At 34.0% G+C, this 18,802-nt stretch overlaps 1 protein-coding gene across 1 annotated transcript in view; it reads right to left on the bottom strand.

Moving 5' to 3' along the window:
* The window catches only part of LOC149078858 (uncharacterized), a 52,219-nt gene extending 37,961 nt beyond the window's left edge, over positions 1-14,258 (bottom strand). The window contains exons 1-2 of the mRNA XM_089240459.1: positions 13,759-14,258; positions 8,919-9,146 (exon numbers count right to left, since the gene is read on the bottom strand). Coding sequence (XP_089096585.1) covers positions 8,919-9,146; positions 13,759-14,229 — 699 coding nt within the window. The 5' untranslated portion in view covers positions 14,230-14,258. The remainder of the gene's footprint in view (positions 1-8,918; positions 9,147-13,758) is intronic.
* Positions 14,259-18,802: the final 4,544 nt, after the last annotated feature.

Raw genomic sequence — 18,802 nt, forward strand, 5'->3', positions numbered from 1 at the left:
CATTCTTTCATTCCACCTTCTTCTATTCACCTTCCATCTGTGAGGACCAATCCCGGTTCGCGGACTATAGATTAAGAAACGCTGACTTATACACCATCTTTGAGAGAAATGCGACATTAGTATTACCGCTATAGCCAATCGCTGCAGCCAACTACACGCGAGGTTCACAAAACTCACACGCACATTCCAACATGTACCAATTCGCTAGAAGTTCCGCAGAAGAATATGGACGAGGTGCATGTGTGGTTTAGTAGTCATGAAAATACTGGCATATTACACTGACGAAATAAGATGCTTTGTCTCTCTGTAAGGCCCTGTAGAAGTCACCAGGGTAATCATCCCTGGTTATATTCCTAGTCACTTCTGATGAGCCCGAAGGTAGTGCATCTATTAACGAAGCTATGATTCTAACATCAAACATATTGATGAAAGGGGAATGTAATCCTCACACGATACGTAGATAACATGGAAATTCAGGAACATGCGACTTTCACTTCTGATACGAAATACAGATGAAAGCAGTTCTCGAGTTCAGAGTTATAGAAACACATTCAACTCCGATATCGTAAAAACGTTCAAGCACTCACATACACACACAACACTTTAAGGCGTGCGTCAATTCGTTGGAAATTTCTCAGAGGAATATTTATGAGGTGAATTTACGGCTCAGTAGAAGTAGGCTGGTCATTGCTCTTCAGAAAAGAAACCATATGGTTTGAAATATTTTGCTTATAATACAAGAATATCGCAGGGTTCTACAGCGAAGGAACGAAACTAAATTTCTGGGCCTTGAGTCCGGCCATAAAGGCGAATCTGACAAGTAAGCACTCGGAGATTATTATCAAAAGAAATGGTATATATATAAATTAAATAATTTAACATAGTTCTCTACTATTAAGTAAATGATTAAAATGTTGCAAAGTTTTTGACTCAAAACAACATTTTATAGCAAAAAAATAAAAACTTAGATCAATGTACATACGACACTATAATTCTTCCACTTTTTAAAAACAATAATTTTGAAATTCAAGTAAGACGTTAAATTTACTTGAAGTAGTTATTTTAAATTTGATATTCATGCTCAAAAAATACGTAGAAAACAAGTTATGTGATTTATGTATTTTACTTTTTTCTTACTAAATTAAACGGATTAGACCCAAAAAATAAAAACGAATCTTCTTTCGGATTATACGTATTAATTATGTTTCAGACCTGCAGGAGAAATATATTTAAACCCAATTACATGAATAGTATAGATATACCGGGAAGTTTTAGTGTCCCAATTAGCCTGGAATCTGTACGTTTCACTAAAGCGATGCATTTCATCGAAGTACGATGGATGTCGCTGTCATAGGTAATGAGATCATTAAAAATAATTTCATACCATCAAATCAAATATCATAATTGCATTCATTTTTTCTTTCATTATTATTTTCTGTCTCCGTTGATTTCCATGAATTCAGAACGTGTCGACATCTTTCAGAAATAAAAGATTTATTTTGTCATTACTATTACTTCTTCCTAAGTGCTTTCGGATCTCTCTGTATAATAGGATTCAGAAAGATTATTAACTTGAGTCACAGGTATGATAAGAAAACTAATTTTTTCTTTTTCCCCCGCTTTAAAAATCTATTTATATAGTGCTTTTTTTTTTTTATAAATAGCAATTTTTCTTAAAGTTTTCAAGAAAATTCGAAGAAAATATTTTATATTATTTTCCGAACATTAACAGAGCAGTTGGAATTAAAATTGCGAAAATTTTTACGATATTGAGAAAAAGGGAAAAAGTAATGGGTACTTAAATGCGAATTATCGTTTATTTGTCAAAACAGTACTTTCCTTTATCATATAAATAAATTTCCTTCATATTTTGATATTTCTTATTCATTATATTTCCTATAAAAATGTAATTTAGGTTTTAAAAATATTGTAATAATTAGAACCCGGATTATATATGCAAATGTATTTGCATATTTAGGTCTTTTTAATCATTAATGCATAAAAATGCGTAAAATCAAGGAATTTACAGAATATGTGCGTATTATTTAATCTTAATTAATTTAATTTAATTTATTTAAAGGTCAAACTCACATTTTTTTAAAATAATTTTTCAAAATAAATGTTGCTCATAATATTTTCTCTACATCGGGTTTTCTTTCCCGCGGTTGGGATTTAGTGAATTAATAGGAATGTTTGTAGCAATTTATTTTCCAAATATCAAACCGTTCTAATGTAAGGCTATTTCTAGAGACATGTCAAAAGTGATCAATTTTTTTTTAGAAATTGTTTTGAAATTCTTTTGCTACTGGAATTTTCGTTACTGAGCTTGTACAACAAACTAGAAATTAAAAATGCCAAAATTAAAATATGTACGAATTATTTGAATATGCATTACAGTAAAACCCCTCTTAACGGACACCTCTCAGATACGATCAACCTTCTTCTACGGTCAAATAATATAATTTCCCCCTTGTATAATAAAAGTATACATTTTAAACCCCAGATTAACGGTCACACCTCTTTTAAGGACGAAGTTTTTTGTCCCGTCGGTGTCCGCAAAAGAGAGATTTTACTGTATATACATGCGTCCGAAGTGGTGGTCGGCTGAAGTTGGTTTTCTGTAATTTCCAATTTTGAGGAGCGAATGCGATCCGATCTCCCCGTTAAAAAGTCTCCACAGAGAGCAACAGGTCTACAACAGTACAATTATTCAATCACTATACTTCCCGCATAGTTAGAAAAATTGATGGAAGATGGCAGCACTACAAATAACAAGCAATACACAGAGACAAATTTTATGGAAGGTTCACTACACGTATATACGCACATGCACCAATTGGTTAGAAGTTCCGCAGAGGAATATGGGCGAGGTGCATGTCGGGTTTAGTAGCAGTAGTATATACGTATATGGGCATATGTTTTTGTAAATGAATATGCACTAAGGAATGGAAAAAACGGATTTTCAAAACGTATATACTTTTTTGAAGGTAATTTTTCAATGAATATTTTCTCATTTATTGTATATATTTCGGAATTTTTTTACTTGTTTTTTATTCCGTTTTTAATGCACATCTTCGCATTTTTAAGTGCATATCTGAGAATTTTTAAATGAATATTTGCATATTTTTAAAGCATATTTCGTCACTTTTTAGTGCATACAATCTGCTCCCTAATAATAATATAATATCGATAATTTAATCAGAAAAATTAAATTCAAACAAATATTCAAACTTTACAAGCATAATTTCATTTTATTCCACTCTAACATTATCAAGCCTAAATTTTGAAATATAAGAATTTCCCGGAACTCCCATACCCTATAGGCAGTAGTTTAAGAAAAATATTTATTGCTTTGTGCGAACTGAAGAGACGTCAAACCTTGTTAAACTATGAAGATGAAAATAAAAAAACTTTATAATTTTTATACGTTTTTAAGAGACGGCGTCTTCAGAATCGCATAAAATTCTCGCATTTATCAACTGAAATGTTATCTTAAAGTCAAAAATCAATTTTTCTAGTCGAAATCACGAGAAAACTCGAACTTGTTAGTTCAGTTCACTACTTTTTGAACGAGCAGAATAACAACCCGAACGCATGCGAGGCTTTTCCACGTCATTATAATGCAGAATCTGCCTTTGTTATTCATAAATCCGTAAAAAATAAAATAAAAAATTCACGCTTCTCATATTACTACCGTATGTCGAAGAATATATATAAAGGTTATAGAAAACTAATAAAATATTTTCGAACATGAAAACATGTTGGAATATTCTTTCGATGTTGTTTCGCACTGGACCATGAAGCCCATGAATAACAAAATATTGTCTTTTTTCATCGAAAAAAATGATAATATTTGTCCTGTCATATTGCTAAACCTCCGAAGAAGTAGCCAAAAAAATTTTTTTTCCCAATGTGTAAAATAATTTGTTTCACTCCTATCACTATTTCCACCACATTTTGAAAATTTTTGCTATTTTCGTTACTGTAGTAAAGAGTTGGAGTTAATATAGTCTCTCTCTCGCTCATACCTTCGTATGATGCCTGCTAACCATATTTATTGGCAATATTTTTTAATTTTCTAGAATGAATGCCAGTTGAGCGTAAGCAACTTCTTTTGATTTCAAATGAGGTCAGATTGCCAACAATGATACAACCAAGTCAATATATTTCACTTCATTCACAAAATTCGCTTTTTTTTTAAAGCAGAAGTTTGCAAAATTACTCTTCAAAATTATAATAATGATTATGGTTAGGATTTTTATGACCTAAAAACCGACAAAATATGCTTCACAAAAAATTCATTTATACCCTAAAAGAACTTAAAAGATGCTGTAAAAACCTAAAAGCTGACCATATTTTCTCGAATAAATAACGGAAAATCTCAAATCATTGTCCAAAATGATTCCAAAAGCACACATATGAAACTACAAATTGTTGTTAATATCACCGAAAAATCACTAATCATTACTAAAAACGATGTCAAAGGCACCCAAATAAAATTGCCAACTGTTGCTAATGCCTCCGAAAAATTGTCGATCATTGCCAGAAACGATCCCAGAGAAAAGTGAAATTGTCAATTGTTACTAATATCAACGAAAAATCGTCAATTATTACCTTGCCCATATTGTCGAAAAATTGCCGATTGTGGGAAATGAAACAATATGCCAGGTGGGCTTGGATAGGGAAATCCCTATTCATTGTTGTGCTGAAATATGCAAAATATAATGAAATATATTCCTCTCTTCCTTGTTTATTATTATTATTATTTTGTGATGTGGGGGACAGCATTTATCAGCTCACAATCAGAAAAGAAACTTCTTCTTGAAAATAGGTGGCAATTTCTGCATGGTTTAGTGATTTTCAATGTGGCAGTTAAAATGCGGATCAGGGAAATTTTAGAAACCGCTAAAAGAAACCTGAATTCGATTACCTCTGCTTTTATTCTTCTTCTAAGTACAATTTCAGCCGTGACTTCCATTACTAATGGGTAAGTGGTGTATAGGTGAAGATAAAATTTTTATAAGATCACAATATCAGAGGCTCTTGAGCCGTGGGGCCGCACGTTGTCACCGCTCTAAGAGAGGCTCGAAATCCGTTTGAAAAGACAAATAAAAAAGCTTTGTTGACCAAAAAAACGTGGTCGGTGTGGTTGAAAAAAGCCAAAATAGATACCGCACGAGTAAAGATTTTTTTTTCTCGACCCGCCTCTGAGATCACAATCAATCATTCATGATCAAAGATGGATAAATCAAAATCACGGATCAAAGGAAAAACGATAATGGACGACATTATTTACTTAAAACATTTCAAACACAGTGTTCGCCGGATCGATAATAATAATAATAGTAATAAAAAAAAAAGAAGTATTTTAAATCGTCTTAAAACGAGGGAACTGTTTGCTTTTCAAGTTTTAACATCTCATCCGAAAGAAAACGTAAGAAAAATAAAACCAAAATGAGAAACACTAAAAGAGTAAAGATTGAGATGTTTACTCAGTCTCGAGTCTTTTTTTTTTTTTTGCTCTTATATTAAAGGGACGTTACAATCCGAGACGAATCTTTCTCTAAATCTATCGTTTGATTTTAAAACATTCTTCCGTTTCATACATTTTTCATGAATGTCTTGAGTTATTTAATCAATAGGGGAAAAAATACGCCAGTGTCTCAAGGGGAATGATTCAATGGAGCAAATAATAAAAAAAAATGCGGAGTTTATTATCCTTTGTACGAAATATACATATGTATATTAGATTTGGAAACGTGTCGCTTTTGTGATGTCGTAACAGCTACACGTATGATTGGAAATACATACATATATATTTGTTTGTACGATAATAAGAGAGAGAGAGAGAGAGAGACCGAGAAACCTATATATATATATATAAGAAATGGAATCTCTTTTTCGTTTCTTTATTAATTATTCAAGACCTTCTATGTATGTATTTATTCTCCCTCCCGGTCTTGTTGACATTGGATACTGTAATGTTTTGTTTATCCTGGTACTGGTTATCATTTATTTATTACCTGGATCAAGGGGGGGATCGATCTCGAAAATTTTTTTAATACGTGCCTTTTTTTTTATATTTGGAATATTTGATCAAAGATTTCTTTTGGAATCTATTAGTTTCGTGGCTTTTGGCTGTGAATATTTTTACTCATGAATTTGCTGAGATTATATGAAATGCATGAGATGTATGAGTTTTTTTCTGACGTTAAGATGGCGCTAGCTCATAAAGTTGGAAATCAGTTTTTATCATAAGATTTGAAAATTTTTGTGTTTGCATTTTTTAGAATAGTGTATTTACTCTCTCTCTGTGGAATTTGTGATTATTATTGTACAAAATATGAATTTTTTCTGATTATGATTTTAACTGCACGTGCACGTCGTACTAATTTCTATGAACGATATCTAATCGGTGTTTGCCGCAATTTTCTTCTTTTAACCCTCGAGTGCACGTGTTGGGTCTGCGAGACCCATGCATAACCCCTTCGCCCCAGAGTTACATAAATGCGTATCTTCATTTTTAAAACTATTAAAAATCGCTAATCTTTGAACCTTCATTCGTATATCGGGGTGCCGTAGATGAGACTTTAACAGCTCATACCCCCTTCATCATTGCTCTGCCAATTAAATGCAGTATTGCATTTCATGCAATGCCAGTAAATGCATTGAAGCCATGGTTGGTATAAGAGAATAAGGGTGATGACAATTTATATCATCAATTTATATCGGCTAAAAACATCTTAGGTAGATGAGGATTTATAGTTTTGGCACCCTTCTCCCATTATAGTCTAATTTTCTTGACTACTCTTTCCACGAATTCGCCACCCTGTGCCTGGCCTCCTCTCCCCCACCTCCTGAAAGTACACCCGGGGCCTACGTGATGTTAATTTTACGGAAAAAATCACCAAGGCACTGCTCCCATGATCTCTCACTGTCGAAGTCACCCTTTAAGTCATTCACATACTTTTACACTGTTTTGGTCATTCATACGCTTGCGCGCTGTTTTGGTCATTCACATGCTCTACGTCATTCACTGACCTGGTCCCTCACACTGTAGGGGTAACTAACTTTTAGTCATTCACATACTTGTTCACGTTCGAAATCACTCTTTTGCTCACTCATGTGTTTGAAAACTCTCTTGGTCATTCTTATGATCACTTACTTACCTAGTCCCTTACTGTTTCGGCAGAGGCGGATTTATTTAGTGTTATATACAAATTTTTTCTCCCTTCTCAAATTATAATAATTTTTTTTTGGCCACTCATTTTTCAAATTTGCTGCTTCTCTGAACTTGCCGCCCTGGGCTATAGCTCGCTAGGCCTACCCCCCCCCACCCGTAAATACACTACTGATCTTAAACTTTTTCATTTTTCCATTTGTTTCACCCTCTTAGGGTACGTCCACACTCAGCAACAAGTTGAGAAACAAACTTTGTGTATGAGTGTGGACGTGTTCTGCAACTTTGAAAAGTTGAGCAACAAGTCGCAAAACACGTCGACGCTTATACAAAAAGTCCCGCAGCACGTGTTGCGTGATTTTTTGCTCAACTTGTTGCTGAATGTGGACGTACCTTCAGTTCATTGTTCCTTTCCTTTCATCACTAAGGTAAGAAAATGGTTTGAAAGATAATATGATATTTTTTATCCTAAACTCACGGCAAATAGGGCCCATTGATGGCCTGATTGCCAGGTTTTGGCCTCCCCACTATTCATAGGGTGAGAGACTTTATTTCTCATGTGTTGCGGGTTTGTGCACAACTAGCCTGATTCTACCACAGGAAGCCGCTACCTTGGGATACGTAACGCGTATCGTAACGCGATCTTTGATTGAAATATTTAATATTATACTAATTTAACTCGAATGTTGTGTTTCATACACTGAAATGAATCTATTTATAGAAATTTGCTGTTCAATTTATGAACGAATCCCCTCTGAAACTTTAAAATTTGATATCTCTGTCAATATTTGTCGTACGGCAATGAAACTTGTTTAGTTTTACATATTCCCGAAAGGAAAAACTTTTTGTAGGTATGATTTTAGGGTTGGTTATAATTACGTTGATATATTGATTATTGGAAAAAAATTCGTTTCTGCCGGTACCGAGACTCGAACCCGGGTCTCTCGACTCGATTACCGGTAGAGAACTCTGCTAATTAAGCTATAGCGACAGTTAGGTCACTTCCTCTTTGGAGCAACGGCCATCGCACGGTATTCAGCATATATAAAGTCTCCAAAAAAGAGTTATTCCACCGATCACTATAGCTTAGTTGGCAATATAGATGGCTGCACTGAAAAATCAAACACAACACTACATACGCACTCAGACTGTTAGGTACACACACACACAATTACACTTCCGGCACAGCCCACTAGGTAGTAAATCGCCCATAGATGGTGATAGACCTGAGTTGTGCTCGATTTGAAAGAAAGAAAGAAGCTTAGTTGGCAGGGTAATGAAGAGATCACAGGTTCGTGTCCCGATAGCGGCGGAGATGAGGATTTCACCAAAAATCCGTACGTAATTAGCCCGTTTTTATAAGTATATCTTGTATTCACGAATAATATCGTTCGAAATATGTATTTAAAAATATCGAAAGCAACAAATTACTCATGTTTTATAAATTTCTTTACAGAACTAATGAGGAGAAATTTCTTCTAACGTTTCTTGTTCATACGCACTTGAATGAACCTAATATAACTTCTTTGAAATTAAGACCCTTAAAGTTTTCATGGCTCATGTTTGATTCATATGATCAAAGATAACTCAAGTTCTAAGAGAAAATAATCTCGTAAAAAAATAGCTGGAAATTTCGAAAACGTTACAAAAGAAAATGAATATATACGTAAAAAATAAACTAGCAAAGAAAGCGAAAAATGTTTTTTGTTTATATCTTAGAATTAATATATTTTTTTACCTTCTCTGAAGCGGTCTTCGTTGATGACGGCTCAAAATCCCCTTCCAACAGCTCTTTGATTCTCTCGGCGTTTGCTTCGAGTTTGTTCATGGTCTCGGTCCCGGTGACCTTACCTTTCACGTATATTTTGTCTATTTCTCGCACCAGTTTCGATTCGGTTTCCAGAATTAATTTGACCCTGTTCTGGGTTTCTAAGTGGACGCTATCTTTCACTTGATCACAGAGTTCCTGGAAAATATAAGTTATTATTTATTTATTATTTTATTTATTTGCATAAAGGCCAGTGTTTTTCAACCGGTGTGAGGTGAGAGGGTCGTAGGTGTTGCCGAAAAATTATATGTGACATTAAACAAATTATTTTCTAATGGAGTCTAAAACAGCGAGTTCAAATTTTAAAACAGTCAGCGTAGAAATCTAAAGTAAGATCTTTGTGATATCGGTGTTTCTTTATCTTTTGCGGTCACGTAAGTGATCCGTAAATGTGCCGCGGGTCACTTAACAATTCCATGTGCAACGTTTTGGCCCACCCTCGACATGGGATTACATCAGAAAACAACGGTACTTCATCGTTAAAATGGCTCCTTACGATAGCAGAAAGCCCCTTCCCCCCCCTACTGTGAATTTGGCTTCGTCGCAGAACTCATGAGCTATACAAAAAATCGTGAAGGGACAAATATTTAAGGGCCTTCTTCATTGCGGGGGAGGGGGCGCTACATAGTACGAACTATACCAATGAAGTGTGGAAAAAACCTCTCGACCGTTCAGGGATAAGTATCTGACTTCAGAAATTCAGAAAATGCAGAATTCCAAGTGCTAACATCTCATCTGATATTATTCATTCATTCTGAAGATGAGATGAGATACAGTATAAGGGACCATTCAAGTATTACGTAAGCAAATTTTCAGCCATTTTTGACCTTCTCACCCCCCCCCCCCCCCCCCGTCAGCAAAATTTCGTCAGCAGCTTAGAATATTTCACATCTTCAGAAAGGGGTGGTTGATGATGTAAGCAACTTTCAACCCCCCCCCCCCTTGCCATCAAAAGTCAGCAAATCCTAACCCCCCCCCCCGATACTGACGTAATACTTGAATGACCCCAAAGCAGTTAAGAGACCCTCGGCATAGTTATAGATTACTCAAGTGACACATGGTACATTTAAAAACAGCTTGTGTCAGGCAGCACGTTCCCACTTAATTCAGCAGCAGCGATATGTTTTAAAGTGGCCCGCACTCTCCTAAAGGTATAACATAAGGAACTACATCTCATTAACCTTTTTAATGGACAAATTAAGAAGTGAACTGATTTTCTTAGATTTTTCCCCGTAATTTTCCCTTCTGATCCTTTAGTCTAGAGATATCAACCATAAAACTCACGAGAAAAAAAAATTTCCTGTATGTTTCTGGACTTGCCCATGTTCACAGAAGCAACATTAAAATTTAAACAAAAAAATTAAATTACATATTTTTTTCTTAAAAATAGAGCATTTGAAAAATTTAAATGTTTTGAATATTTTTAACACACTTTTTCCGACTTCCGGGGGGAAAAAATCCCTTGATTTTATAGAAGAAAAAAATTTTTTTTTCTAAAAAAGTAAAACCGATGTTCCTAATGGCCAATACACGAATCTCTGATTCTACAACAGTGAATGTTCGGATACTGTTAGCCATATGATGTCACTAACTTCGATCCACAATTGGAATTCATTATTTTCTAAAATCAGATCCAAAAATTTCAAAAAAATAATCAAAAATTAACACTACAGGAAAAAATAAATAATTTAATTTCCCTTTTCTACAGATTTCCACATGATTAGAGAAATCAAAGAACTTATTAACATTTTCTTAATCTTTTCGAAGAAGGTGTTGACATGTATTTAATTTTTTTTTTCATTATTACGGTAGAATCTCGATTATCCAGCTCGGACTATCTAGCCTAATCTCTTGGCGCCATGATGTTGCCAAATCATCGGAGCTATCGCCAAACTTCCCTAAGTTTGTTGCCAATGGCGATATTTACAGAGGAATGCGTTAATTTTCATTTTTACATGAGATAATGATTATTTACTGGTGAAAAATAGCATAATAATGATGAATAAGAACTATTTGCATAATGGTAACAATATTTATATTTTTTAATTTCCTTTTTTTTTCTGTAATAAATTTTTAAAACGTACGGTACAGTATACAACAAACATTCACACTATGTGTCTGAAGTTACATTATTGTCCAAAGCCAAAAGTTGGCCTCTTCGTGAACCGGCCGGTCAGTTGATCCTGCCAATGTCCGAATTCAATGCTTTTGCTGGGCTTTGCCCCCCCCCCCCTCCCCATATGTCGAGCCCTATATATCCCTACTCATGGATCACTAAAACACCGATATTCAGAAGATTGATCGTTAGGGTTGTCATAGCTAACCATAATTATTTCAAAATTAAATTCATCTAATTAAATCTATGCTAATGCTATGGCTAATTATAAATAGCCATAATTATCACAAAATAAAAAAAATACGCCAACTTGGCAGTGACCGCGAAACGTAGGGATCGATATATAGAGGCCGGCCAAAGCCCGACTTTCGGTTATTTTCTGGGTGTGATCTGGGTCGGTCAGTTCACAAAGTAGCCAACTTCGTGCTTTATCAGTAACATATAAATTTATGTACAAAGTACTGACCTGCAACAAGAGGTGACAAAATATGAATGAGAGCTGTATTTGGTATGTTTGGTATTAAGATGGTGTTTTTGATGGTGTGGGGGTAATATTTTTCATGTAAGAAAAATATATTTTTTTCTAATAATTAAAACCGGTGTTCCCAATTGCGAACATTGGCCATCAAACGGTTAATACGTGGAACAGGAATCTCTGATTTCATAAAAGTGAATGTTCGGATACTGCTAACCATATGATGACACTAAATTCAATCCGCAATTGAAATTCACAATTTTAACAAAATCAGATCAAACAATTCTAAAAAAAAATTGACACCACAGAAAAAAGTAAATAATTAACGCCCTTTTTCTCTACGGATTCCCACGCGATTCTCTTAATCCTTTCGAAGAAACTTGACGTGCATTTAATTTTTTTATTTTCATTATTATTAAGGTAAAAAAACGAAACAAAAAACTGTTAACAGAGCAATGGTAAGCTAACAGAGCAATCACCTAGAAGTAAGTGGCTAGTGTCGCATAACGCGATGTTTACCCGTTGACAAATCCTTTAATTCAAAGAAATGGAAATAAAATTTATGGGCGGAAAAAAAATGGGCGGAATTTAAAAAAAAATGGGGATATATATGCTTAATGCTTTCGTTTAATTAATTAATTTTTTTTTGTCTGGGCACATTTTTTCGAGAAAGGAATTAGAAAAGACGCGGTAAAATTCATTTTGCGGGAAAGGTATGTGGGATATATGGGGAAATTAACGAGCTACGTAATCCTCATTTTTCATATTTATTATGAAAATCCAGCCTACATGTCACAAAAACAACAAAAAAATCTTATTATTTTTTTCAATTTGGAAAATTTCTGAGATGCTCATTTCTCTCTCACTGGATTTAATATGAACTTTTTTGGTTCTTTCTTTTTATTTTGCTGATGAATTTCCCCCTAATATTTTTCTACATCTATTCAAGTTTATTATAAGTTCATAATGAATCAAGAATTTAATTTTTTTTTAAAATCTAATGTCAGCGAGTATGCTTTTTTGCGGTATCGGATAATAAATTCAATAAGAAGTTCCAAAATAAAACAAATAATTTTTGGATTTTTTTTTCAAATGTAGTTATAATTAATTTTTGCATTGCAATGTATTGAAAATATTAAATATAAAGAAATTTTTTATGATATATTAAAGTAGTGATATATACGGGAGAGTGGTTGCTAAATTCCCTCTTGCCGCCGTTTACTGGCGAACCGTTGATCATAGAGGCATACTTCCAATTGTAAAAAGTATCCAAATAACGCGTAGACTTTAGATACGTCAGGGGTTGTACAGTTATCAAAATAAAAAAGTAAACATTCTATACCGACACCCTGTCTTGAAAAATCCAAATAGAAAGTTGTTGCCCTATCTTTCCTGAGGCCAACAAAAAAAGTTTCGCGTTTCTAAGTTAAATATTCGTTAAGATATAGTGTTTCAAAAATTGGAGAAAAAAGGGAAAGAAAGAAACCCAGCATAAATGAGGTAAAGTGTTGTTCGTTAGTTTATGCTGTTCTTTCCCCCACTTTTCTTCAGATTTTTGAATTCAAATATCTCAGTGAATATTGCATTTGGAAGCTTCGATTTTTTTTGTTGGCTTCTCGTAATTTTGATATTCCTAACTTTTTTGGAAATTTAATAATGCCATTATTTTCAAAGAAGCGTATTTTGATTGATAGTCTTTAATAGAGTCAGGAATGAAGGTAATTTGCATATTTTTTTAAATTGTATGATAATTAGTATGACTAATATGACTATAAATAATATGTATTAATAGTCTAACATGTATTTTCCCATGTTAAATTTCTTAAAATCACTGCAGACTTGCTGTAGCTCTGTATTTCTCGTCAAGTGTTATTTAAAAGAGATATTTGGCGATTTCGCTGACGATTGGAAAATATTTGTGGTGAGAATCGGCGATGTCACGAATTTATATCAATTTCTTGTATTTCACTCGGTTATATATGGTCACATTAACGAAATAACAACTTAATGCTCAGTATTTGATTTACCTGATTATATTTTTCGTTATAAAATTTCTTGAAAATGTTAACGGTTATATAATAATTAACATTTCGATGAGTCTCTGATGTTGTTATAACCGAGTTAGACCATAATATTGAATGGTAGGATCTCATACTTACCGCGAAAGATTTAATCCTCCTTAGGATTCTTCCTTTCATTAGCAGAAGCTGATCCGTCATGTCTCTGAGCTGTTGTTCCAGATGGAGGAGGTGTCGCTGTTCGCAGATGGCGCAGAACGGTTTCGAGCAATGCCTGCAAGATTTGACGTCGCATTCGGTGTCGCAGATCCCACAGGTAGGTTTCTGATGTTTCTGTTGGAGCGGAGGAACATCCAGCCGTACGAGTTCCAAGAGAGACTGGATGCATAAGTTTGAAGGAAGCGACGCCGGTCCTCCCTTCGGTAGGGCGTACTGAGCCCTGCACTGAGCGCATCGCACTTTCGAAGAGTCCTTGTGGGAATTCGCGAGTTTCTTGATGCACTGGAAGCAGAATGTATGCTGACACGGTAACATCCTCGGATCGGTCAGAATCTCAAGGCACACTGAACACGTCGATAGTTCTGCGAGGCGATTTTCTTTGCTGCTGAACATGACCTTCTGAATTGCACTGTTCTGTGAGTGGAATGTTCTAGAAACAAGATAACCGAAGATTTGAATGGTTTTCCGCTGTCTTCACATTTATAAAACTTTATTCCATTTAAGGGGGTTTGTTCACGCAAATTTTCCAAAAAACACATTTTCCAATTTTTCAATTTCCAAATACTACGAAATTTTCTGCGTCCAACTGTGTTAAAGTTTTTGTTCTATCTGTACTAAAAATATTTTCAAAATATTTCAATATAAAAACTGCTGGCAGGCGTTACACATGCTAATGTTTTTCTCAAAACTAAGTTTTTTGTGTTAGATAAGGAACATTTTTTCAAACATCACTCATTCAAATGTCTTGAAACTTTGTGTATCTCTCAACACTATGGTGTTACATACTTTATCACGAACTTTTAGGATTTTTAATTGTTGGTTATTTTTTTCTTGAATTTTCACTTTAACAACATGCAACTTTTTCAAAAATCACTAAAATTTACCCACTAAAATTTTGTGCCAAAAAAATGTTTTAAATAATTTTAATAAAAAATTCTAGTTTAAAAGTATGTAACATCATAGTGTTGAGAGGCGCACAAAGTTTCAAGACATTTGAATGAGTGGTGTTCGAAAAAAATGCTCCTTATCTAACAAAAAACTTAGTTTTGTGAGAAAAAAGAATTTTAGTGAAAAAGCATTAGCACGTGTAATACCTGCCAGCGGTTTATACTAAAATGTTTAATAAATACTTGTAGTACAGGCAGAAGAAAAACTTGAACACAGTTAGACGCAGAAAATTTCGTAGTATTTGAAAATTGAAAAATTCGAGAAAATGCGTTTTCTCTGGAAAATTTGCTTGCACCAACCCCCTTAAAAGTTTTTTTGCTAAGGATTATAAGAATTCCTAAACAAATCTCTCAAATAAAAGAAATACTATTATTAAATTTTATTTTACAAAAGTTATTTTATTACGAAATTTTACTAAAAAAATTATTACAAAAGTTTTCCAATTAATGATCTTATTGTCTTTTTTAATTAGATTTTATGTGAAATATCGCTTGTGTTCACAATCTAATTACTAATCGTATCGAATACCGTATTTACATTTTATTTCACTTCAAAATCATGGCTTCTATGAAATAATTAAAAATATTCTCTCTTTAAAATGCAATTAAAATTATTTGAGAGGGATTCGCATTTGCGTAGAGTATCGTAATCCTCAAATTATTTTTCGTTCTGAAGATTATGATGAGCTACATCTTATATATAAATGTGAAAGTATGTATGTATGTATGTATGTATGCTCTTTATACAAATCTACAGTTTTAGACCGATCGTCGCCAGATTTTGCATATATACCAAACAGGTCCGGGATTGAACCGTAGGCTACTTTAAAAGTTCGTCAGAGCTGGGCAAATGCCCGAAATGGGCAAAAAACTGTCGGTCGACAATGGTTTTGGGGCCTCAACAATCACTTTCGGAACGTTTACTTTGGTTACCGTGGTTCCCAACAATGCGTTTCAGACGTGTATATATGCCTTTACAATGGTTTGTCAAATCTTTAATTCTGCCATTATAATGGTTTGTCACTTTTCCAATCCACCCAGTAATTGAAGAAAACCCGGGAAGCGCCGGGTATTATGGCTAGTCTCATATATAAAATAAAATTTTCTATTTACTTCGATTTTTTGAAAATGGGCACTTCATAACTCGTGTGATAATCCTTTCTTATGTAAACGATATGAAAACGAATTCTTCGGTGCATCACGTTCCATTATACGGATTGAATTATTATTATCACGCTCGTATATTTACGGTCTATTTCATCATTGAGTGCAGTTGAATAATTTACGTTCCCCCTGCTCAACCCAACATCTAAAATGTGTTAGAAAATGGATTACCTCCAGAAAATTAGTCCCCCCCCCCCATAACCCCGAATATCTCTGCAGCTGCATATAAGCAAATACGGATAAATTTGTATAAAACAAGGAAAAAAATGCAGAAGGAAGACCCCAATTTGTGAAAGCTTTTCATGGATGCATTTTGTATGTCTAGTCATAAGCGTAAACAGAATATTCTCCCGGGGGTTTTGGAAATGTTTCCTTCAGGCTGGGGGTTACGTTTTTATATAAACCCCCCCCCCTCCCTTGCGTACGCCAACGTATCTAATCATGTAGGTTAATGTTCTTCAATCGCTGGCGTAGTTCGTAGGAATTTCCTGCCATTCTTGCGAAAGATTTCTCGATATTCTTGAATCAACAACACGATTAGGGGGGGGGGGGAGCTGCATTGTTGAGGGGTGAGGAAGATGCTATTCACGTGAAAAAAAATTGCCCACTGTATTAGTAATGAAAAGCAGTAATGAGAGGTATTCGATGGAAGTTGTTGCAGCGCTTTATTTCACAGAAACAGCGCTGTCTTGATCCTTTCCCTTCTCAATTCATTTTACCTTTGATTCTAAAAATTGAAAAATCCATTAAATATATAATAATCTTTTCTTTTCTCTACAATTAAAACTATTTTAAGATTAAGTTAAATGTTATGTTATGATGAATTTTGACAATTCAACGTAACATGCTCAAGCTAACCACGTTGGTTTCATAGCGATGTGCAGGATGAAAATAAATAGTGATTGATACATATATTTTTTATTGTCCTGCTGCATACCGATGTAAACCGATTTATATGCACCATATTAATACCGGTTGTTACTATATTTTCATGTTTTCCGTAAGATTACCTTGTGGTAAACGTAAAAAACATTGTAACCGGTATAATATTAACACTAATATTTTTGTAGCATGAAAATAAAGAATATATATATAGGGTATCATACTAATGTGCTATTTATTTTCCTGCTGCACACGTGTTTGAAACCAACAACCAGTTTTACTTGAAAGAATTATAACAAATAGTTTTTACTTTTATTTGATAAGTGGCAGCCAGAGCCGTCATTTCAACTTTTTCCAGGGGGAGAGGGGGCAAAAGCACATGTACTCAATGTATGTATATATATTTTTTTGTATATATATATAAATGACGGGCATGGTGGCAGCAGGTTCCCCCTACTACTACTACTACTAAACCGACCATACACCTCAAACACATTCTTATAAGGAATTTATAACAAATCGGTACATGTCGGAACGTGCTGCTGTGAGTGTATATATATATGCATGGCCCTAACATATGTATGTTGTCCAATTTTTTTTGCTTGTTCCGTGTATTTGCTAGCGCTGCCATCTGTGTTCCATATTTCGAAGTAATGGTATGAAATGCTTGAATTTTCATGTTATGTCAGTATCGTGTTGTAAGAATGCCTGTTCTCTGCTGAGAGCCTTTTTTAAATGGTAGACCGGCTTGCATTCACTCCTGGAATTCGGAAAACCAAATTCAGCCAGCCACCACTATGCCGCCAACGGAGTTCGAACACCTGGATCCTCACTATGACAGTACCAGCACGATGTCCACACGACTGCACAGCGGCACCAGCAGGTTGCCCTGCTCAACGATGTCTCTCACATGATGAAATATAATAAGTAGAAAGGTTAGATGAAATTTTCGTCCAATTGTTTTTTTTGCTGTTTCGGAAACTATTTCCCCCATTCTCATACCGGTTCGCGAAATCATTCACTTAACCCTTTAAGCGGCAATGACGAGATTTCTCGCCTACATAAAAGCCTCTTATTTCAGCATTGACGAACCTGGATATTTTTCAAGTTGATTTCTCAATGGATAACTTTACCCAATACCTCTGAATACTACAAATTTCTTTAAATAATTTAAAATATATAAAATATTTTCAAGACATTCTTAGTTACCACGTACATATAAATGTGTTATTTTTATCAGTGGAAAATGAAGCAATTTCTATGAATTTAAGTTTAATAACTCTAAGATGAAAATGCATGAGATGAAATAATCCTTTGATCCATATTATCGCAATGGAAACTCAAGAAACGAACTAATTCTAATCCCTACTCTGCACCTAATTAGTTTTCTTAGAAGTAAACTTATTGGAATTGTTTTAATGACGAAAAAAAATTTCTTATGTGTACCTTGGAAAACAACGTTAACGATCCAGATTTACTTTCCAAATTTTTCCGGATTAACGAAGCTTTACGGAACTGCAAATTAGTAGATTCACAAATTTTAATGTTCTATGTATATATTGAATACAAACTATATATACGTTTAAAATAAAGAGCCAAAAAAAAATTCAGACATTTTTATTTTTTTATGGATAAATTTATAATATCTTCATATTTATATTCTCTAATATCATTTTCTTTAAAAAATGAATTTTTTCTTGAAGAAATTCGAATTTTATTCTTTTAAAGAACATAAATTTTTTTATGGAGAATTTATACGATTAGAAATTGAGAAACATACGTCTATTTAGAAAAAATTTCCCTCTACTTCATTCACAAAAAATTTAAAAAAAAAATCAATATAAGGTATTTTTTAAATGAATTGTATTATTATTGCTAAAAGAGAAATTAAACAGAACAAACTTTTTTTTTGGTATATTGCAATTGTATGAGAGTTTTCACTCCCCTCAATACAATATTCTAATTATAAGGAG

The sequence above is a fragment of the Pholcus phalangioides genome, unplaced genomic scaffold (assembly GCF_987345545.1).
Source record: "Pholcus phalangioides strain wild (caught in Gottingen) unplaced genomic scaffold, Ppha-v1.0 ptg000013l_1, whole genome shotgun sequence".
Classification (NCBI taxonomy): domain Eukaryota; kingdom Metazoa; phylum Arthropoda; class Arachnida; order Araneae; family Pholcidae; genus Pholcus; species Pholcus phalangioides.